Source organism: Agaricus bisporus (genome assembly GCF_000300575.1).
Source record: "Agaricus bisporus var. bisporus H97 unplaced genomic scaffold AGABI2scaffold_7, whole genome shotgun sequence".
In the NCBI taxonomy this organism is placed as follows: Eukaryota; Fungi; Basidiomycota; class Agaricomycetes; order Agaricales; family Agaricaceae; genus Agaricus; species Agaricus bisporus.
This window is the reverse complement of record NW_006267370.1, coordinates 800,893-822,855: the sequence shown is the minus strand read 5'-3', so window position 1 is coordinate 822,855 and position 21,963 is coordinate 800,893. Positions and strand designations below refer to the sequence as shown.

Below are 21,963 nucleotides of genomic sequence, written 5' to 3'. Positions count from 1 at the left end.
TCTTCATCCAATGATTGAATGAGTTATCCAAACACAATGCGGACCCCCAATCATTTATAGTTCGAAGTACCTTTGCTGATGATTGTCTTTATGAGGTATTTTTATAGCCCTACTAAGAAGGCAACATCATAAGAATGCGCAGTTGATCACATTGTAGTTCGAAACAAATATGAAGAGGCTCCCACCCTAAATCCCACAAATGCTCCAAGTTCCACGAGGTATGCTGGTTACGGCGGACACCCGATCCGGTATCTCACCTTCCTGTCTTGGTTACTTAGGCATATGTTGTATTTTTTTTCGCTCTCCGGGTCGATTCTTTCAGCATTTTGCTGGGTAGCTAACTGTCATACGAGTCAACAGTGGGAAGACCATCAACAGAACAGTGAATAGTTTGCTTCTTTTGTTATTTATTTGACACTCGTTGACGTCGGGGTTAAGACCCACCGATTGACGAGCAGCGTACTCATAGCACGTGCCAAGTGATACTTGGTATAACGCTAGTTTTGAGAATAGTTCTAGATGGTTGTAGGGTCAAGAAATCCAGTAAGCTCCTGCGTCGATATTCAGCATGCCGTGGTCAGTCGTAAAGGGTCGTTTTCAACCTCAGTCAAATACATCTCTAGCTGAAATGCTACGGGAAGTCACCCACTAGCTGATTGTCTCGTTGACAATTCTGGTGTTCTGAGATGCTGTTAGACTGCTGTTAATGTTCACTAAGAGAAATGAAGCACTGACGTATTTAGGCTCTCAAGATCTCACACGTCTGACATCCAAAGGTGTGATATGACATGTCCAAGCCTGCTTTACACATCGGGCATCAAAAGTCAACGCCGCAGTGGTTGCTGACACGCCTCTCTCTGTACATATTTACACTATATGATTTCACTAAAGCGTAGAAGGAACTCCGCAGAAGACGATGGGGGAATATCGATGATGTCAGCATGAACTGACTTCACGTAAAGAGCCAGAATCCATTTTCACAAGCGCACCCTGTCAACGCACATCAAGAAGCAAAATATACATCACATATGCCATCAACGCCTGGCGCAGCTGATAAGGAAATAAAAATACCCGATTTTTCCGTACCGCTCGCACCCGGCTAATCGGGTAAGACAAGGGTGCGAGAGAAGACCGCAACGAAGGCACCCTAAATCAGTAATCGATCAATCATTGAAGCCATCTGACTCAGGGTGTATGTGATCCTAGTATGGTTTTGTCTCTTCTAAGGTAATCCGGGATTTCAGATGAAAGATGCCGTGATCTCGCTTTTGTCACCCTTTTTCGGCCTGCTGACCGATGGTGGCTCTATGAGGCTGTGTCAAGATCGGTATACAGGACGTTGCGCCAAGGATTTTTTGTCATGGAGATGAGGCCGGGTCCAGGAACCCCACACATGGTATCCCATTAGGATTCCATAGAGGGCCTTGACTCGAGCGTACCTACATCATGCTCATTGCGTGCAACACCGTAAACATCTGGCTACGTCTATAAAACAAAGTAGAATTAGCAGTACATTTAGGCTTTGAGAGGCTAGTTTCACACAATGTTCAGATATCCAGGCATATAAGCTGTCTGTTTTCTATGAACCAACCACCGTTCACTGCGTCAGTGCAAGGTGTATCTACATCCGAAAATAAATAAATTGCCAAATTAAACTGTTGAGCATGCCCAAATGAAAGATATCGAGATAAGGAAAGCAAAATTGCAGGCACATGGCTCAGGATGAAAGGCACTTCTACATCCCAATGATGATGATAACCAAATTTGACTCGTGCCAACAAACAAGATGATTGATAAATATGAGAAAGACGGATCGAAAGCAAGGGGAAACCGAGAAGTCATGCAGGAGTAGTGGGTGCCTCGAGGCCGGTCGCAGTGGTGACAGCTTGATTGGGCGAGTTGGTGTCTCGTGCCTTCCACGCGACATACACTCGGAACGCACGGCTCAGTCTCTCGTGAGGTGGCAGTCTGGAAGGGCTAAAAGGGACAGGACTAAATGGAGAAAGGTCCTGCTTCGCTAATGATCCTTTATCGCTCTTGACTTCACCGGAGCTCTGATTGTGGATGATACCGTCCTTTGAAGCGGATGGTGTTAGCAAACCACCATGAGAATACCTATGTTGCTCAGGCGGTCCTGGATTGTCGTTACGAGTTTCTCCGGGCTCCGCAGGATGGCGATGATTTGCAAGATATCGGGCTCTCTTTTCTTGCTCGATTACCCACCTGTCCCACTTCTTGCAAGCTTCATCGAAGGCTTTTCGCCGAATGTCTCGTGGAGAAGAGGATACGTGCCAATTTACCTGTTCCTGCAACGCGTAGTCTATAGATGCCTGATCCTGCATATCCCTGAAGCGGTATCTCAGCAATCAAACATCCGCCACAGACGAAAGTACTCACATTTCGAAATTTGCGAGCAGTATCTCATAATCCTCCCTCGTCAGTTCTGCAATCCCATTCATGACGGGGTCCACGGGAGCCGTACTTGCCGTTGATTCTAGACTTGCTTCACTCTGCATGGGTCGAATTCGTTGACCAGCATGGGATCCCTGCAGAGTTTTCTTCTTCGCGAGGTCGGCCTGATATCGCAAGACCCACTCCCACATAGACTCCGAACATTCAAGAATATCCACTGTCCGTAAATGTAAGTGCATATTCAGTGTTTTCAGGTCAAAGTTGAGCGCTGTGTTAGGCATCCTCGATATCCGCATCGGTCCAGTTGTCTTCCCTGGTGTGGAGGGTGAGAAGGCATATGCTCGAGACTCGTCAAGGGATATGTAAGGGGATTGGTGATGGACAAGGTCACGTCGCGAGAGGACTCGCGTGTCAGTTAAATTCTTATCCATAGGTTTCCCTAGCGTACTGCGATAGCGTGAGCGACGTGTAGTAGCAGAGCCTGGCTGGTTTTTATGTTTTGGCGGCTTTGGTCTAAGGGCATTGCGAGCTTCACCATCATCCGAAGAATTCTCGTCCGAACTCTCTGATTCGGGCTCTGAGTCAGTTACGTAGCGCGACTCGGAATGTAGAAGTGCTGTCGGTGGAAAGGAAAAAAGAACTGGCGGGTGTGTTCGGATATCTGTGAGCATTTTCAGTGAAAACATCAACCGCTTCTGTACCAGGTAACAGACCAGTAAAGTGATATTCGAGATAATTCTGCAAAAGAGAAAGGGGAGCTGCATTGATGAACCTCGATGAAAGCATTTCCGAATAGATAGTGTCGAGGATGGTATGATCCCTTGGATTCATGGGCGCCATATACTGTCTCAAGAGATATGATTCGGGCCTCGTTGACTGCTTGCCCGTGTACACAGGCGTCTCTCCAACAGAAAACTCGGGTTGTACTATAAGTGATGAGTCTCCCTGACTTCGTATTGCGTGCAGATGTTCATCATTGGTTGGAGAGGTCAGGCCTGAAAGCCTCCTTTTGTGGATAGCAGCAGCAAGGTCACTTCCAGAAGTAGATGCATGGTGACCAAAGGCATTGAGTAACGAAACAGCAGAATTTGAAAACCTCGAATTGACCTGGGCGCTTGATGGTGTTTTAACGTACAGGGTTGGTTTGGCAGTCGGGCCTGACTGGGAAGCTACATGAGATGGGGGTACCGTTGACTTTAAGTTGTGGGAAAGGTCATTGGTAGGAATCGCGGATAGTGATGCCCTGTTTTGCAGGTTAGTCGAAGCCACGCCTAATGAAAGCAACATACTTCGTGGAGTCTGGAGATACGGCCGGTGATTCAGGGTTAACGTGTGACATCGAAGTCAGGTTAGTCATGGGGTTCAGAGGAGATCCAGGTGTTGTTGTACTTGAGCTCACAGGAGTGGTCAGAGTGTCCGAAGCTTTGCTCGGGGATGTGGGTTGCTGTTGTACTTCGATTCGATTGTTAGACGTTTGAGAGCTCTGGCTAGACCAAAGTTGAGGATCACGATCCGATTCCATCGACATAGTGCGAGGTAATTGAGAATCGTCGAGGGGTTTCCCAGGAAAAATTAAATCTTCTTCAATCATCTTCCGATGAATGTCATCAATTAATGCGTTTGCAAGGATTCATGCACGTGAATACCTCAAAAGCACCACCAGACTTCAGTACTCGGTTGCACTCTTCAAATAGTCCGTCCCACTAAAATCGAGGTCAATAAGAGCCTTGACCAGCATTTACGGCTGGCTTCATGAACAATTTGTCATACCTTGTTTTCAGGAACACCGAGACCAATTCTTTTGATGTGTCTGATGATATTGCGTCCCAGGAGTAATTAATTAGGCTCTCGAACGCTCACCCGCATACGAAATGCTTACATGTAATCAAATTGTTCATCCTCGAAAGGAAGGCCATTGAGACTTGTTGCGCGGTTGGCCACTAGCGCAATTGATGTGATCGAAATGGACTCACATATTATGATGAACCCAATGCACTCTCTCCTTAAGATCTCTGTCGCCAAGAGTGTTGAAATTAGGTTGTATTGGGACCAGGTCAATCCCTATAAGAATCTTGATGAGCCAGAGTCACAAGGACATACGCTATATCACCCTCACCCCAAAAATGACAGTCCTGCATGATATTCATTAGAGACCGTCCTTGACGGGCCAAAAAGGCACATTACTTACCTTCCATTCTCCCGCCGCCTGGACTACCCAGGAACCAGTTCCTATCGGAAATCTTAGCATTCCGAATGAAGAGAAATAATTATTTAACCAACCACACCCAATATCCAACCTAATGAAATGATATTGAATAAAGCAAGAGTGAGGGCCGGAAACGACGACTTACACTGTCCTTGGAGGCGTTTCAAAAACATGCCATGTCCAACTTTCACATATCTGGTGACATACCATGATCTCCCAAACATCCCTGCGAAAGCCGAGTCATTAGTTGGAATAGCGAAATTTTTAGGATATCGGGTCTTTTCCGACTCCCGGATGCTGGGGTACAAGGTCCGATATTGGCGTGTGATCAGGCACTCGCCTCGCATGTTCGTGGGCGCAACATCACAGCGTAGTAGAGAGACAGAGTATGTCATCTAGATACTCACAAGTCTTGTGCCCTAGAATCATAGCACCGCGGGTATGGTGCGTCTTTCTCATGGTAAACATGGTGAAGTTTGCCAGGGGTTACGCCCCCACCCTGCTGTTGGTAACCATTCCCTTTGATAACAAATTCTTTGTCGTGTGCGTCTTTGACAAACTCCAATTGGGACAAAATTTTCCTGTCCGCTGTAGACGGATTGAATTGAGACTTCGTTGACGTGTCAATATCGGCAGATCTTGTCAACATAGCGTTGACAGGAGAGGGCGGAGCACCAATCAAAGACATGGACGAATTGGTCAGGGTATGTGTAGAGGGTATTTCAAAGACTCCTTCACCTCCGTCGTCGTATGGACGTGTGGGCAGAAATTCAATGGGCGATGTTCGATATTTCGAAGGCTGCATTGAGCTGCTCATAAGCCGGCTCTTGGAAGGCAAGCTGCCATGTTTACGCCCACGGACAAACGCAAGGTCAGACAGCGTCTTATTGTTAGCGGCGAATGGGTTGCCCTAAGAGAGTATATATAAAAAACGTCAAGTCGATATCACGTCAATGGCTGGAGCCCCGAAAAGCTCAATCGTATCAAAGCGAAACTCACCGTCCGCGAAGGCTTTTTCTTAATTACACCACCTCCACTGATACTCGGCCTATCCGATTCACTTGCGTTGCTATCAGTTGGACGCCGACCGGATGAAGCCGGATGAAGCTCCCAAGGAGTGATATCTTCCACTTGAGCCAACGTTAAAGATGAACGTAAGCGACCCGTAAATTGCCCAGCGTCGCCGCTATCTTCAGCGGCCGAGTTAAATGCGGGACCTGGCTGAAGTTCCCAGGGTGTGACATCTTCCGCTGGTCCAGTCTTTTGAACCTTGTCTTGAGAAGATGTAGTCGAGATATGCGAGGGTTGCATTGCGGGGGAACCAGGAGATGAAGGAGCGTAGTCATTTCCTTCCGAATCGAACGATTGTGGCACGGATATCTCATCCACTGACTTAAGATAAGATGGTGCTCGAGATGAGGGCTTCCTCGAAGTCTCAGGCGGAGGAACAAGTTCCCAAGGAGTAACCTCTTCCACGGAACCAGTCAAAGTAGTCTGAAGCGTTAATGATGTTTGCTCGGGTTCAGCCTGACTTGGATTATGGTACTTGGTATTCCTCTCGGGTATAGGGGGGTATAATTCCCATGGTGTAACTTCTTCCACCAGTCCAATTGCCGTCGAAGATGAGCGCGAACGTACTGAAGGTTGACGTGCAGATTTTAAAGAAGGAGGTCTGGAATGGATAGATGAAGACTTGGATTGGAAGGTAGGCGTTAGTGCCACCTCAAAATTGGCACTCGTTGGGCTTGCAAGCATGGTGGGCTCCGTTGAACGGAAATCCAAAGATGTCACTTCCTCTAGCGAACCTACGGATGGTGGTCGACTGGTAGGTTTTTTTGGGAACGGTGGAGGGGGGTTGGGCACGGTTGTCTTTACATGAGGATTTTGTCCGGGATGGGGTATTGACAATGGCAAAGCGGGAGGTAGTTGGGTCAGGGGAGCTGGTACCAAGGAACCCGATGGTCGCTTTTTGATAGAAACAGTACCCAAACTTGGACTTCGATGAGGAGCAGGGTGGCCATTTCTAGGGAATGTTGGAGGCGGTGGGAGGGTAGAACTTGTTCCATGCAAGGCAAAACGAGGAATATCAGTGTTAGAATTAGATGGAGTATGAAGAGGGGACTGGGACGACATGGAGGTCTAGAGAAAAATTGTTAGGACTGAAGAAGGGGGGCGGATTAATAGGAAAATGGACAAATGGACCAAGATGGGTCCTGGCAAGAATGGACAGCCTAGAAAAACATGAAACTGTGGGATATGGGTGCTCGTCCATCAAACCTGACTTCGCCGGGTATCCCTCGGCTTGACTGGATTCTCACTCCCTGTTCTTCTCCCACGGTCACAGAGATATCCGAATTGTTTGATTTTTGATTTCTGATAATTGATTTTTGATAATTTTCAATTCTGCCTTTGGATGCTGGTTGAGTTTGATTGGCAACGTAACGTAATTTCCGCCGACAATTCATCACTTGGGTATGCGAAAATGTTTCTTCCGAAGAGGGGGGATGGTTTACACAGATTAGCCTTCAATTAAGATCGCTTTCTGCCTCTAAACCATACACCAATCCCAAAGCGACGCGGGCCGCCGCCTTCCGCCGCTCACTTTCATCTTCTATGCCTGAAATATCTTCCTTCATTTGTTGAAGCGTACCAAGCACTCGAGATAAATCGAACGGCGCCATGTCATAATCATTATCTTCGAGTTCGGCTTCACCTAATTCTAGATCGGATTTAGAGCCATAGATTGGCTGGGCGTCCGCGGTTGACCGAGATACATTCTTCCCAAAAATTCTTGAGGATGTCTCGAAGATTTCACCCCGTGTTGGTAAACCATCGTCTTCATCATCGGAAACTACGTATGCATTCTCCAGCTCTTTGCCCTCTCCCAAGTCCGAAACTGAACCAAGGGAATTATATGACCTCATACTTTCTGGAGGCCGAAGTCCGTCTTCATCGTCTTCATCTCCCGTCGGCGTTGAGCGGCCAGACTCAACCGTCCCAGTTTCAGGTGGAGCAGACACAAAGATCGTAAAATCATCATCAAACTTGGACGCTGCCACTTCAGAGGAAGCAGGAAAGTCGTCAGAATCCCCCTCTGTTGGAGAAGCGACTATCGCGTCTGAACGCGCTGCTAATCTCCACGGGTCCTCCTTATCGCCGTCACGCACATCATTCTCCAGCCACTTCGCGAGCTCTTCCATTTCATTGCGCATACGCCCGGCTCGAGTCGAGAGATCGGAGCTAGAACTCGGCATTAACTCACTAGCCAACGAGGAACTTTTGTCGGATGTTCCCTCATTTCCCCAATCGAATAGGGATGGGTCGCGGCCTCTTTTTGTGTGTTTTAAGTCTTTTGCTTGTGCTTTCATTGAAGGCCACATAATCGTGCTCAAGGCGTCTGGGACCCGAGGCAGATTTGGAATCCCTATCATGAATGAGCCTCAGACTCTTTGAAAGATGAAAGATATATCTTCACAACTCACCATCAGATTCAACTTCATCCAGGTGTGGTTGACGGCTGCTCTCATTCTGAGTGGCATCGACATACTCAAACCCAAAACCGGACACATATCCATCGATCGACGCATTATCCTCTCCACGCTCTTCATCATCGTCATCTAACGTTTCACCAACCATTTCACCGGGCACAGATTTCACTCGCACTGCCAATAGCACTTCTGGTTCATGTTCCCCCAGATCTCTAGCGATTCTTTCTATATGATGTTTATAGACCTAGATAATGACGGTGATGAGGTCATCAGAAGAAAAAAAAGTTAGATGGCCACACACTTCATCACTCCCCCAAACGAATATCACAGCAGGTACATTTTGCAACAAATACGGCGCTAGTCCGCGCATTGGGTGCGCCGCAAAATGCACATCGGCTGAATAATATTTGTTTTCGATCGTCCAAGGAATTTTGATCAAATCCGGGGAAAGTAGATCTGTACCCCCTTCGATCACTGGTTCTGGCGTGGAACTTGAGGATTGTCCGAGATTCTGAATGCCTACGGGTTTCAAGTTCGGATAGACATGACAGAACGTAGGCGAGAGCGATACGTATAAAGTGTGAACCTTGAGACATGCATCATGCCGAAAGAGGACATACGACTGATGAGTGTAGTTGCTTGAGAGAGCGAGGGAGAAACGACAAGTATACGGCACGACGTGTTTGATATTGCAACACTGGCAGTGCTGATATCAAGGGGGGCCTGCGAGGTAGACATTGCTGAGATTAATCAGACAATGTGGTGGACGATGGAGGACAAAGCGCATCGTGGTGCTTTTAGTCACGTTGGAGGTGATCAATACTTATATTTAACACTCCACCCACGGTAGTCAAAGTTCTTTCTTTGGCCGTTTCCCCGAGCTCAGGCACCCATTTTTTCGTCCGCGCCTTGTTTACAAGACAGCTTCAATACTTAGACCATATCAGACCGCGACGAGAAACCTACATTATCCTTGACTCCCTGTCACTTAGACTCATCACTATTAGTCTACAGTGGGGGAGGATGTACAGTACCTGGGTCATCTCGAATTGAAATGACTGGAGACTCAATTAACAATCTTCTCATAAAAGCAAGCAGTAATATATTTACGTATCCAGCCAGACATTGCGAAAACCAAATAAAAAAGCAAAAAGGCATGCTGTAGGACATCCGAAAGTCATAAATAGAATTGCAGCAGAAATAAACAATAATGCGTTCAAACCATCGTATTATATGTATTCTCGTAAAAACATGATGCGAAGCGGGTCTTGAAAGAGAAAAGGCGTGCAGTTAGGTCATCAAAAACGTGCGTCAAGTACCAAAAATGAAAACGTAACAGAGATGCATGAAAAGAAGAAACGGTGGTTTGGTCATGAGAAGCCGTGAAACACTCCAATCCAGCCCGAGGAAATAGGAAAGACGAAAGGGGCATCATAGTAACCAAATGATTAGGCGGGGGTTGAAGAAATGGAATAGGAAGGTATGTAGGTCCTCCTAAATAGACTAGACAATCAAAAAAGAAAAACACTGAAAGCAAGATATGAGACATGTTGACAACGAAGCAAGCAATGTACAAGTCAATAACAAACAACGAAAGCGATAGCGGGATGAAACTTGAACACAGCAGCGAGGCCAACGGGATGATAGCAAATAGGTGGAGTAGTAACGTCATGAGCGACAAGGCAAAGAAAACGTCAACGAAGGGCATAAAAAGAGCGTGGGTGAAAAGTAATACAATATTATGTGAGGCGTTGATTTATGAAAGTCGAAACCCAAATGCAGGTGAAATAAAATGAAACATAAAAACGAAAAACGAAATGCAAGATGATATGACTCTCAACCAGAGAACAATTGTAACGTCAAGTCACAACCATCTTTGAGAGTCGCCTTGAATGTTTGGTAGAAGGTACCATAGCTTTGATGGCCTTCTTCATGAAAGAAACTTTGTGGTATGATTCCTCCTTTCCCATATCAGAATTATGTGAGAGAACGCCCATCTCATCCACGGACGTGCTTCTCTTCACATCTTCGGAGCTCACAGGCGGCAGCATAGGTGTCTTGGAACCGCCAAAAAACACTCTACTTTGTTTCCTGTTAATGGTCGTATTGAACGATCCCGAGGAGCTTGCTGAGTTTGGAGGTGGGGAGATGAATGTGGACTGATAGCCCTTGCCGAGGCGTTTGACACCGGAAGTAGCCATGAGGAAACGATCGTAAACACCCTCCAACTGTCGTTGCGGAGGAGGCGCGTCCTGCGCGCTGACTTCACGCTGAGGGTATGGCAAGACGTGATAGAATGATGAGCCCAGTTCATCTGAGGACGAGTCAAGGTCTTCATGAGGGCGAAGTGGTGTTGCGATAAAAATGCTTCTGTCGAACATTTCTGAGAGTCTTCGACTCGGTCCAGGTGGGGTAGCTAATTGATCTTTGCGTTAGCATACCGGGTATATATGTTCATGTGCAGCAGTATCTCACGTTTGTTGAATTCAGCTTCAAGCTGTGTTAATGATGCGATCCGTTGTTGCAACAGGTTTCCATGTGAGCGAGTTTTGTCCCGTCTCTTTGACGGAGACATTTCAGCATCCTTGTGAATCGCAATGGGTGAATCCTCAGAGACAGTTGCACGTCGTTTCGGGGAAGGTGTATGATTTTTGCGGACAATGAGTTGGTTTTGACTGGGCGTTGCGCTTGTAGGTGGTGATAATATACTGGAACTAGAAGCCCCGGACGGAGTATGAGAAACTCCCTGGTTCGAAGAGGGTTCTGAATTGCCAACAACGGACGTATCGGCAGAGTGTGAGGTATCAGCCTTAAGGCTGTTATTGTATTCCGCAAAAATTTCGGCTGCGGCGACGACTTTGCGAGGAGGACGAAGGGAACGAGTACTATGGTTGTGCAAGCTATTTCTGGGGGCAGCAGGTAGAGATGGAAGGGGTGCTTCCACTTTGGCGGATGCTGCGAAATTCTGGCAAGCATCTTCGACGACTTCTACAAAATAAGCGCATTACTATTCTGTTGTGTCAGAAGCTCATAATGAAACTTACTCTCTACGTTTTGCATCCACGTCGCCAACCGATCCATTCGAAAATCAGCTGCTATCTTATCGGTCTGTGCCGCATTCCGAACAACGGGAAGAGGGGAATCTAAAGAAAGTACCAAGAATATGCCGTGTCAAAGCGATGGACTGTGCAGAAACATTCATAGCCATGCACCAACGTACCTTCATTTATCCAAGATGGTGTCTGACGAATTCCACGAGCCCGGAGTGAGTCGATTTCGGGTTTGATATCCTTGATATCGATGTCAAGGCTACGTGCGGGAGTAGATCGACCACTAGCAAATGCAGAAGATTTATATGCTTGCAGCGTTCTGTCTGCTTGTCAAGGATATATTATTTCCCTCGCTTAACCAGGTTTAGCATCGGATGGCTCACCAATCGAGGTTCTTATGGCGTGGCCAATCTTCCTGCTCTGCGCACTGGAGGGGCGAGTAGGTGTTTCAAAGGACATTTTGGTAGTAGCTGTAAGGATAAGGATTAGCTAGACTGGGGGAGAAAGAAAGGAACACACTGCAACATGCTGCTTACCTTGCGTTAAAGGTGGGGTTATAACAGGCGAGGGCAGCATGGGGCTGTGAAAGGCCGCAGGAACACGATTCTCTTTCTTAACTTTGGCTTCCCTAGTGGAATGCTTATGCTTCTTGACTTGCTCCTGTCGATTCTCTTTCTCGATTTCCTCGTCCGTCTCCTTATCAGACTCTTCCAACCTGGCCATTTCTCTGAGTCGCTGACGCTCTCTTTCCCAATCTCTAACACGATCTCTGACACTTGTCGATTCCTTGCATTGGGTCTTTGAGGTCGCGATTATTGAGGCCCTTTTTACTTCTTGAGAATTCCTTCGCGAAACATCCCCCTTGCTAGGAACGTCACCCAAAGCTCTTCGCTTCTTCTGCACTTCATTGACTGGCGATGCGACGTGCCTAGGTACATTTTCATTTCGTGCTGTCAGAACACCAAGGGCCTTGCGATGTGTGGCGGGTGTGCCTCCTCTAGGAGTAGGTTTAGTGTTCTCCTTTCTAGAAGCGGATCTCAATGGAGTAACTGGTGGCGAGGCTTTGATTGGAGAAAGGTCGGGAATAAGCGGGATCTGTGAAGGACGTCTCCTTGGTGTTCCGGCTAATTAACGTTCATCATCAATGATGAAAGAAATATGTATCAATGATGTAATGCGCACCTTTTGCAGCCGGTGATTTAAATTTGGTGACTTGTCGAGAAGAGAGATCACTACGAGATGAGAGTGGGCTATCCAAGCCAGGAGGAGACCTAAGTTTCTCCTTTGCCGACCTCGTTGAAGACGGTGTGCGATCGATAAGCTTGGCCATATCCTTCTCAAAGATGACGGAAGAAGTATAGCTAGATGAGCGTCCTACGAACTTTGGTCAGTGGATTCTTATGTTAATCGAATAGGCATGCTCACTATGACTATTTAAAGACTCCCGGGAAGGACGCCAGCATTCGTCAGCCATAGCTTGAGATGCAGTACAACGTAAGTCTGCGCTGGGGGAGATCATACGTTGAAGGAGCTTCTTTATGCCAGTAGTCATCTTCCATTTTCCAATCCAATTGCCTCGAAGGGTACGTTGCCAATACTTCTCCAAATCCTCTTTAGTAGAAAGCTGGTCACCATCTGAATTCTCAAATGGTGTCCGTCCAATAAGAATTTCGAAAAAAGTGATACCTAGGGACCAGATATCGGACTTTCGTGTGTCATGAGGGAGGCCACGAGCACGCTCCGGTGAGAGGTACTAGAACATGTGTGTTTAAAGCGAAGGGCTGGTGCTGAAATTGAGATACTTACTTCAGGTGTGCCATATGAGAGGTTGCTGCGGAAAGCTTCGGGCGAGTCGGTGTCATATTTCTCCGCAAAACCGAAATCTACAAGAACAGGAACGTTCTTGTTGGATAGCAGTATGTTTGCGGGCCTATACGAGGTGAGAAACAAGACAATAAGCCTTGTCATTTACTTACTTGATGTCGTTGTGAACAACACCGCGTCGATGAAGAAAGTCGACCCCAGAAAGCAAAAAGCGAAACCATTCTCTGGCCTTTGATTCCTCTACTTCAACGGGGATTAGGCTTGGGAGATAAGCCCTACACATTGGTGAGCCTGCGACTATTCTTAAAGTTGGAATAGTATGCACAAAACCTACATAGTAATGAGGGCATAGGATGGAGTGAGAACGAAAGAGTGGAAGTGGATGACGGCTGGGTGTGGGTCATCCTTAAGTTGACGAACAATTTTCATTTCATTCCATCTTGAAAAGCAATAAGTAGGACAACATACGGACAACAAAGTTACTTACAGAGATCTGACACGGGCAGCAGTGGTAGAAGTTTTGGACCTATGAACGAGTTTCACTGCAAGCTTTTGTCCCTTTGTGCTTGCAGAAGAAGAGAGTTTGGGACGACATAACCAGACGCTTCCCCAGTTTCCAAAACCGATCTACGATCGAGGAAAGTGAAGCGCTCTTCACGTGCACTGGCAGCTGGTGACTTACCTCTTGGACAAAGTGTAATCTGTCAGACAAAGCCTGGTCCGAGATGGAAAAAACGTCGCTTGAGTCTGTGGTCGGGATTGTAGCCTCCATGGGGGGAAGGGAGGGCCAAGAAGTTCGGAGGGACAAGCAATCTTAGAATTCCAACTTGCGACCCTAATCTCGAACTATAGCACAACATGGCATAACAACGCGGCGGCGTGGGAATTGACGCGTTACGTCCATCACGGGGTTGATCTGCAAGGTCACCCCTGGCCCAAGTCAGCACAGAGCAGGTAGTGGCTGGTGCGCAGTAAACAGACCGCATATAGCCCCATATATACGCTGGCGAGCAAAGACAATACGCCAGCGTTTCTCTGCTGTAACCTCGCAGCAGCAATTGTGTGTCTGAATTTCTGACCACGTTTGTGGGGATTGATGTGGGCCGGTCTTTTCCATGGATTCCCACGAGATTTCCCTATAATCGCTTGGTGACGGCCTACTTTGCCCCACACACAACCACTCCAATGTCGATTCCTCAGCCCGTCCCCGTCTCCTGGAAGGTGCGTTGCCCGCCATCTGCGAACCGTTGTGCGCGTGCTGATTCTCGCCTCTAGGATTTTGGCAAAGCTGCCAATGATCTCCTTGGTAGGGACTACTACTTCCAAGGTTCCTCCCTCGAGGTTAAGACCAAGACTCCTTCGAACGTCGCCTTCAAGGTCGCTGGCAGTCGCGACGCAAAATCCGATGCCATTGCCGCCGATCTCGAGGCGAAATGGACCGACAAGAAGCACGGTTTGACCGTCACCCAGGCTTGGACGACCTCCAACATTCTTCGCAACCTTGTCGAAGTTGAAGACCAGATTGCCAAGGGTGTCAAGTTTGACCTCTCCACTTCTTTGTCGCCTGAAAAGGGCACCAAGACTGCCGTTTTGAACGCTGCTCTCAAACAACCCGGATTCCACACGCGCGCCTCTCTCGATGTGTTCAGGGTTTGTATCCTCCGTTCCGCTCCATCCGTTTTCTGATTGGGTGGCATTCAGGGTCCAACTTTCACTGCTGATGCCGTCGTTGGTCGCGACAACCTTTTCCTTGGTGCTGAGGCTGCTTATAACGTTACTGAGGGAAACGTTAGTCGTTATGCCACCGCCATCGGATATCTCAGTCACGACTATTCGATCACCGTCCACGCCCTCAACAACTTGAACACTTACCATGCTAGCTACCACCAACGCATTAGCGACAGCACCGAAGCTGGCGCCAAGGCTGTCTACGACACCAAGGCCACCCATGGCGGTGTTGCTCTTGAAGTTGGAGCTAAGACGTAAGTGCTCCAGTATAAACAGCCGGCTGGTTTAATTACACGTTTCGCCTAGTGTCCTCGACCAGTCGTCTTATCTCAAGGCTAAGATCAACAATACTGGTGTTCTTGCGCTTGCTTACAGCCAGGCTCTCCGCCCTGGTGTTCGCGCCACTTTTGGTCTTGCTGTTGACACTCAGAAGCTCAATGACGTTTCCCCATCTGGTCCCGCGCACAAGGTGATTAGTTATGATCCCTCTTGCTTATAACATGTATGAATATCTGTGCTTTTAGGTTGGCGTTCACTTCGTTTTTGATTCATGAATGGGCTGGGGGGTCAGGTTGAGAGTAGTTGTTCGTTAAACACTTGGACTACGTATTTGCCTGCATATAGATTATTTGTATCGTCACAAAGCAGGTGCAGTCACGCACAAAGCTGAATGTTAACACACTCCCCCATCCATGGTCCACCCATCCTTGTCCGACCCCACCACTGACTCGCCCCCACCCTTGAAGCGTGCCCGCCACAGTGACATGGACCAGCACAAACCCAACGGCAGCCAGCAGCACCCACAACCAAATGCCTTGCCGGCACTCTCGCTGTCTATCCTCGGCGTCGAACCGCTCGACGAATTCATCAAAGAAATTGCAGATTTTGTCCATCATATGATAAAAACTCGACGTACAGATCATCCGGAAGAAGTTGGGAGTTTTGAAGTTGAAGCCAAAATTGGTGTATTGAAAGAACGAGGAACGGGGAGCCGACTTCAAATGCCCGTGCTTGTTGAAACCAGTACGTATGTTTTCTTTGACTTTGCATTTCCTTTCTTTCGGTATTGAACATGAGTTTCTGATATGCGCTAGTCATGAGCCCCGAGTTTCACGACGTTCGGTTTGAATCCAATATGTCCTCAGTACGTCCCGTCTTCTCATTCTTTTTGTGTCTCTCTTCTCAACCAAACTAGCATCAGCATAAACACTTCAATGGACTCTTGAACAATCTTACTGCCACGTCAAACCAACCTTCTCATCCCTCAAGTCCTCTACACCATTCTCATCATTTCTTGAAAGATTCTTTCTATACCTCTGATCGAGGAAAGATTCGCGTGACAAGAGACGAGAAGACTGATGCAGTAGAATGCATACAAAAAATCAGGTTGGGAGATTTGAACATATACAGCCCGAAACGCAGTGCAGATTGGAGAGTGAGCGTGAGTGTCGAAGTACCATGTGAGTTTTCATGGCCTTACGAATTTCCATCCCCACTCATCTCTTCACTTTCTTTCTCTTGTAATGCCGTTGATGTATTAATATGTTGAGAATCGTTTAGGTCCACGTCCAATCGGTACAGCAACGCTTACAAGACGGAAAGATAGACTGAGCTATTCACATGAAGAATTCAGTATTGATTTGACTCAAGTCACATCTACTACCTCGGCCGCAGCAGCAGTAAGTCGGGGATTCTTACACGCCTTTCGCGAAACTATAAATAACTTACTCCTGTGCCACTATAGCCGCAAATATTTCATGAACTAGAAGTTGAAATAGCTAGGCCTGATATGCTACTATCAACCGCAGCACGAAGAGGAGACCCGAACGTACCGGAACTTGAACGAAGCGCGTTTGACGAGCTGATACGTGCCTTTGTAAATAACGCGCGTATCTTGGTACGGAATTCTATTGACGGCTGGCAGTGATAATCGGATTTTTTATGCTTTTTTCCTTGTCTTCTTGCGTCTGTAGATTTCCAATTTAATTTATGTCTTTGAGATCGCTATCGGTCGGTTGATTCCATTAACAATAGTATCCAGAACAAGTACATGTGGAGAAAACTGTCGATCTGAGCAAGTGATAAGAAAAGTTCAAAGTCCAACCACGTCAACCATATCTCCGTCTTCCAAGTCGGCGTCTCCGATTTCTGCATCATTTTCCATCCGGTCGCCATCAACAGTTATCCTTGGGTCAGAGAGTGGCACATTGGGCGTCTCCGCCTGAACCTTGGCTTTACCCCTACCTCTACCACGACCTCTACCTCCTCTACCCCTTCCGCCCCGCCCTCTCGTCGTTGTCGGAGGTGCGACTGGAGCAGAGGCAGAACCATTCTCGTCAAATATATGCGGATACTGATCTGCCAATCCGATTTTCTTGATGTATGCTTTCACGATTGAACCACATTTGGTTGTTGGACGGACGATAAGAGCGATATCTTTGGCGGATTTATCAGATCGGAGGACAAGTTTAAACTTGCCTCCATCATCCGATTCGGCTTCTGATTCTTGTGAGGCCTGAGGTTGTGGGGGAGAAGATTTTCTAGGGGAAGATGGTTGTGTATCGGGTTGGTTATTGAGTTGGTTACTGAAGGCCTCATCATCACTGTCCTCATCGTCGGAGGGAATATTAATGAAATTTGTATTCTCGGATACAGAATGATTTGGTGGTCTTTCTTTGGCTGGACTTGGAGTTTGGCGTTTATCGCGTGCTTCTTTCTGCAAATACTCATACGTTCCTGAGTGGCACCCAACTGGAATCGATATGTAAATCACAAGGACGTGCCATAAGAAGCATTGAGCTCACCAAACTCTGCTTCTCCCCATAAACCGAGAGCGTCTGGCGTTGCAGATGCAAATAACCGCTTATTTTTGTGGGTAAGTACGAGTATGCTGACGTGAATCCGGATATCCCTCGCAACAGAATCAAAAAGATTCCTAAACGATTCATCCTGGTATTCATTCGTCATTTGTCAATTCCACTAGTGAATAAATGCATACCCTGGGTATCTTATACGAGAGAACGAGTTCGGGCTCCGCTGGGCTCAATGGATGTTTCTGCCATTTCACCTTCACACTCAGCTTCTCGCCTTCGCCAGTCTTGAGATTTCGGATAGACTGAGCTTTTACTGCTTCGGCAATCCGTTCAAGTTCGGGGTCCAATACAATTGTGTCAGTAGAGGCATCGAAATCATCTTCATACACTGTAGGGGATGACGCCCGTTTAAGCTCAACAGCTCGCCTAAGGAAGTTGTTAATTTATGACAATCATGGACATGACTGAATGGTACCTAATAAGGTTGCGAGCGTTCTCAAGAACAGCTGCTGGTACCTCGGGTGGAGGAGTAATAGAGCGGGACTTCGAACGACGTTTCCCTTTACTAGGTGAAGCGACTCCTTTGCCTTTGCCTTTACGAGTGGTTCTGTCGATGATCTCTATGTCAGAGTCGGAATCGGAGCCATCACTATCCGACAATTCCACGGAGAGCATCCTACGAATCGGGTGTTTTGAAAAATCTCATGATGAGATAGATAAGATATTCGTACTGAAGCGCCTGCTGATCTCTCTTCCAGCGCGGTGCCCCGTCGGTTTTCTGGCGCTTCCGGGGAGATATTGATTCAGCTCCATCGTGGCTTTCGGCATCAGAAGAATGACGTGAAGTATCTAAGATGACAGACTTCAGATATATAATCCAGTGTGGCAACGGAAACACATACCCTTATTAAGTGCCTCAAGTTTCCGCCAAGTCTCCTTCGTCCGCCCACGATTGACGACGAACAAGTCGTCGCTTTCAATAGGCACGGAAGCTGAAGAATCTGAGGGTTGTTTCGATGACGGAAGACGTGGACGCGGTTTTGGTCTTGGACGCGATGTTGTCGGGTCGGACATGGCAACTGCTAATGAGGTCAGCGTGCGTGGGAAAATCACGCTCACCCGAACGTCATGCAAAAGTCACGTGGCTTTATGTCCCCCAAGCATGACTTCGCCCCCGCCGCTCATCTTCAAAAAGACCAGGTCGAAACCCGCCCAGCGCAAACGCGATGCTTCGCCCGAAGGTACTTTGGCTCCTGGAAACGAAGGAGAGGCCAAAAGTGCTGGAGAATCTGTAGAAAGTCCTAGCGTACTTGCTGCTAGATTGAAAAGTAAAGTCAAGAAGAACAAAGCCAAATCAAAATTGAGTTTTGGCGGTGACGACGAGGTGAGTGAATGGTTTTGTTTTCTTCTTTCGAAATAACTGATATCACCGGGCAGGAAGATGATGGAGAGGTTTTCCAAGTCAAGAAATCCAGTCTAAGTCGCAAACTCGCACTCGGAAAACATCCATCGTCAGTGGCATCAATTGTATTTGAAGGTTCAATGGTTAATTCGTTTCCACCTTTCAGGAGCGTCCCTTCGAATTTAGACCAGGCTACGATATCTTTGAACGATGGCCCGAAATATGATCAAGCCTATCTTAATGAACTGAAAGCGAATACCCCATCCTCACGACCATCCATGAATACGGAGCCTGTTTCCGCTTCCGGCGAACTTGATTCATCCATTCAAGTAATAGACGTCGACATGGGTATGTCATCCTCCACGAGGGTATGTGTTATCGTATTCACGAAGTCGTAGAGGATGGCACAACGGTAATACACTCTGAATCTATGGTTAAAAACGCAAAAGATCGTCGAGAGCGTCTACGGAAGACGGGGATATCCAATGAAGAAGATTATGTATCTTTAAGCGTAACCAAGCGTGAAGATATTGACGCAGGTCCACATCCAGAGTCCCGGCTGGCCAGAGAGGAGGATGAGTTAGGCGAAGGTGATGATGGTACGTCAAGTTGTCAAAATCAACCGTTCTCTTTCAAGTGACAAAAATTCTTCATGCAGAATTCGCGGAATACACAAGTGCTCAAGAACGTATTGCGCTTGGAAAGAAAGCTAGGAAAAAAGCGGCAGTTGATCGCCGTACCGCAATGCAGGAATTAATCGCAGATGCGTATGTGATATTTTCCTTACGTGGAAGATGCAAATATACTGAACAAATGTCAGAGATGAAGAGGACGAGGAGACCATGGAATGGGAACAGGAACAACTACGGAGAGGTGGGCACCGTACGCCGGAGCTGGCGCCTGCCGCAGCCAAGAAAGTGTATAAACCGGCTCCCAGTACGTCGTCATCATCATTTGAATACTCAGAATATTGACGGTCATCTAGTCCCACCTATTGCTTCATTGCCAACACTCACACCTGCGCTGACTCGTCTTTCTGGCCAACTGGCAAAAATTACCACATCTCATGTAAAGAACACCGCTGCTCTTGAGAATATCGCTCAAGAAAGGGAAGCAGTTGAAAAACGCGAGAAAGAGATGCGTGAGATGGTTGGCAGCGCCGAGGAGAAACGAGCCTGGTTTGAGAGCTTCCGAGATTGGGTGGAAAGCGTCGCAGGATTCCTCGATGAAAAAGTTGGTTGTCATAAATGTGTCCAAACAATAGCCTGACTTTTTTTTTCAGGATCCAATGCTAGTAAAGCTTGAAGAGGAACAAATTTATCTTCTTCAAGAACGACATGATCTTGTCAAAGATCGGCGAGAGGCTGAAGATGACGATGACCTTTCATGGTGTCTCGGTCCTCTCCCAGAGCCGCGGAACAGGGAGCCGGATGAAGTCGATGAGAACGGTAGGAGTATACCTAAACCTCCCCCTGCTGCTCTTCGGCGCGAACGACGCGTGGCACGCTTGGAACGGAGAAGGATTCGCATGGAGAATTTGAAAGCACAGGAAACCGAGGAGGGCTACTCAACCGATTCATCGTTACCCCCACATGATGAAGAAGCCTATACATCTGCTACCGCTTCTCTTTCATCGCGGAAGAAGGAAGTACTCGCTGATGTGAGAGCCGAGGAGTTCCGAAATCCAGGGAAAGGCAGATGGGCTTCATGGAGAGAAAAGTATGCAGACGATTATGTAAACGCTTGGGGAGGATTGGGTGTTGTCGGCGTTTGGGAGTTTTGGGTCAGGCTAGAAATGGTTGGATGGAATTTCATGGAGGTGAGTAATCCGTGCATCTGTTTACTTTGTAGGGTGATGGTGGACTAAAATGACGTAAAGGACCATAGAAGTCTCGATACTTTCAAATGGTATAAAGGACTTCATGAATACTCGAGGCCGCGGAGTAAATATGGAGATGAAGAACTGGGTCCAGATGGAGACCTTGTTGCTTCAATGATTTCCACAGCTGTCATTCCAAGGATATGTAAAATTATAGAAGGCGGTGGTTTGAACGCGTATTCGGGACGGCATATCCGAAGGATAATTGATTTTATAGAAGAGATTGAGGCTAGCGTCGAGGAAAACAATGTGAAGCTCCAGGTAAGTGCTTGTATGTTCGTAGATGATAAATCCTCATCATTGTACCTCAAAGAATCTCCGGAAATCTACCATGATGATATTCCAGAATGCTGTCACCGATACGGAAAACCTTATCAGCAAATATGATTCTGTGATCAAAGGTCCGTCGCAGTTCAACCCAGAAGCTATCCCTGCTCGTCGAAGGTTTATGGCTCGGCGCGTCAAGTTACTTCAAAACTTGTTGAAGTGGCGAAAGTTTACGGGCGAACAACACGGCATTGGGCTGCTTATCGGTCGACTCGTGGATGGTTGCGTGCTGAATATTGCGGAAAGTGGCTGGGATGTTGGCGGAGAAGAAGTTGCTAAGAGTGTCAGTCCTCCCATATCTTATCACTATGCAATAACTGATTGTCTGTTTAGATTGTGGCTACGCTACCTAGAGAACTGTGGACTGTTCGACTGCAGCAGAGCACTGGGACATGATGTATACTCTGTATTTTTTTTCTATATACAATAATAATCTTCCGGAACAAGCTAACTCTATAAGGTCAGCTTCTGTTTTTGTTCACTTTCATAGCCATTTAGACTGATTGCGGGCAGATAAGATGCATTAAGGCCACTTAAACCATCCGGGCGAAACTTGACCAAAGTTAATGGTTTTGGAGACGAAGGTGCTGGTCGTACGACCGTATTCACACCTTTTGCCTCGTGGAAAGCCCGGCAAATCAATGTTGAAGCCTTAAATGACTAACGCTGCTAGAGCTATAAGTGGTGTTGGTTCGTTCCGCTGTCCAACATGTACTGCTTTCTATGTTCATTACTTGAAGGTATTACGGAGATGATATCCAATGCAATATCAATGCCTCGATTGACTCTTAATCTCTGGATGCGTTAAGGAAGATGGAGCCCTCGACGGGTAAA

General features: G+C 47.2%; 8 protein-coding genes across 8 annotated transcripts; 3 read left to right on the top strand and 5 right to left on the bottom strand.

Annotated features, from left to right (window-relative positions):
* Positions 1-1,838: 1,838 nt before the first annotated feature.
* On the bottom strand, positions 1,839-6,751 carry AGABI2DRAFT_119417 (hypothetical protein; the record flags this gene model as incomplete). The annotated part of the gene is made up of 15 exons (XM_006462500.1): positions 1,839-2,346; positions 2,398-3,073; positions 3,126-3,655; positions 3,702-4,003; positions 4,059-4,115; positions 4,183-4,222; positions 4,292-4,333; positions 4,386-4,473; positions 4,529-4,544; positions 4,601-4,641; positions 4,693-4,709; positions 4,764-4,769; positions 4,826-4,915; positions 5,026-5,528; positions 5,618-6,751. 15 exons carry the CDS (start codon positions 6,749-6,751, stop codon positions 1,839-1,841), a joined length of 4,050 nt encoding a protein of 1,349 aa, XP_006462563.1.
* A 283-nt stretch (positions 6,752-7,034) lies between these two features.
* Positions 7,035-8,879, bottom strand: AGABI2DRAFT_193681 (hypothetical protein). Its single transcript, XM_006462499.1, has 4 exons — positions 8,727-8,879; positions 8,408-8,625; positions 8,101-8,350; positions 7,035-8,042 (listed from the first exon to the last, which is right to left on the bottom strand). Exons 1-4 carry the CDS (start codon positions 8,842-8,844, stop codon positions 7,144-7,146), a joined length of 1,485 nt encoding a protein of 494 aa, XP_006462562.1. The 5' UTR covers positions 8,845-8,879; the 3' UTR covers positions 7,035-7,143.
* Positions 8,880-9,597: 718 nt separating this feature from the next.
* Positions 9,598-11,894, bottom strand: AGABI2DRAFT_193680 (hypothetical protein). Its single transcript, XM_006462498.1, has 6 exons — positions 11,693-11,894; positions 11,540-11,626; positions 11,327-11,482; positions 11,151-11,249; positions 10,582-11,094; positions 9,598-10,522 (listed from the first exon to the last, which is right to left on the bottom strand). The coding sequence occupies exons 1-6, from the start codon at positions 11,877-11,879 to the stop codon at positions 9,966-9,968; spliced, it is 1,599 nt and encodes a 532-aa protein (XP_006462561.1). The 5' UTR covers positions 11,880-11,894; the 3' UTR covers positions 9,598-9,965.
* A 213-nt stretch (positions 11,895-12,107) lies between these two features.
* AGABI2DRAFT_206963 (hypothetical protein) lies at positions 12,108-13,752 on the bottom strand (the record flags this gene model as incomplete). The annotated part of the gene is made up of 8 exons (XM_006462497.1): positions 12,108-12,280; positions 12,339-12,530; positions 12,582-12,909; positions 12,963-13,086; positions 13,133-13,255; positions 13,315-13,419; positions 13,468-13,607; positions 13,663-13,752. Coding segments are annotated over 8 exons (1,275 nt in total), but the record flags the coding sequence as incomplete, so codon positions are not given.
* A 384-nt stretch (positions 13,753-14,136) lies between these two features.
* AGABI2DRAFT_137226 (hypothetical protein) lies at positions 14,137-15,412 on the top strand. Its single transcript, XM_006462496.1, has 5 exons — positions 14,137-14,201; positions 14,256-14,630; positions 14,682-14,962; positions 15,015-15,177; positions 15,233-15,412. Exons 1-5 carry the CDS (start codon positions 14,166-14,168, stop codon positions 15,260-15,262), a joined length of 885 nt encoding a protein of 294 aa, XP_006462559.1. The 5' UTR covers positions 14,137-14,165; the 3' UTR covers positions 15,263-15,412.
* Positions 15,413-15,472: 60 nt separating this feature from the next.
* On the top strand, positions 15,473-16,635 carry AGABI2DRAFT_151998 (hypothetical protein; the record flags this gene model as incomplete). The annotated part of the gene is made up of 5 exons (XM_006462495.1): positions 15,473-15,731; positions 15,803-15,852; positions 15,904-16,168; positions 16,269-16,387; positions 16,453-16,635. The coding sequence occupies 5 exons, from the start codon at positions 15,473-15,475 to the stop codon at positions 16,633-16,635; spliced, it is 876 nt and encodes a 291-aa protein (XP_006462558.1).
* Positions 16,636-16,800: 165 nt separating this feature from the next.
* AGABI2DRAFT_119412 (hypothetical protein) lies at positions 16,801-18,595 on the bottom strand (the record flags this gene model as incomplete). Its single annotated transcript, XM_006462494.1, has 6 exons — positions 16,801-17,459; positions 17,513-17,657; positions 17,707-17,947; positions 17,997-18,197; positions 18,253-18,370; positions 18,424-18,595. The coding sequence occupies 6 exons, from the start codon at positions 18,593-18,595 to the stop codon at positions 16,801-16,803; spliced, it is 1,536 nt and encodes a 511-aa protein (XP_006462557.1).
* Positions 18,596-18,683: 88 nt separating this feature from the next.
* On the top strand, positions 18,684-21,573 carry AGABI2DRAFT_179259 (hypothetical protein; the record flags this gene model as incomplete). Its single annotated transcript, XM_006462493.1, has 11 exons — positions 18,684-18,905; positions 18,959-19,032; positions 19,090-19,271; positions 19,316-19,522; positions 19,582-19,690; positions 19,744-19,859; positions 19,909-20,156; positions 20,206-20,742; positions 20,803-21,063; positions 21,116-21,412; positions 21,463-21,573. 11 exons carry the CDS (start codon positions 18,684-18,686, stop codon positions 21,523-21,525), a joined length of 2,316 nt encoding a protein of 771 aa, XP_006462556.1. The 3' UTR covers positions 21,526-21,573.
* Positions 21,574-21,963: the final 390 nt, after the last annotated feature.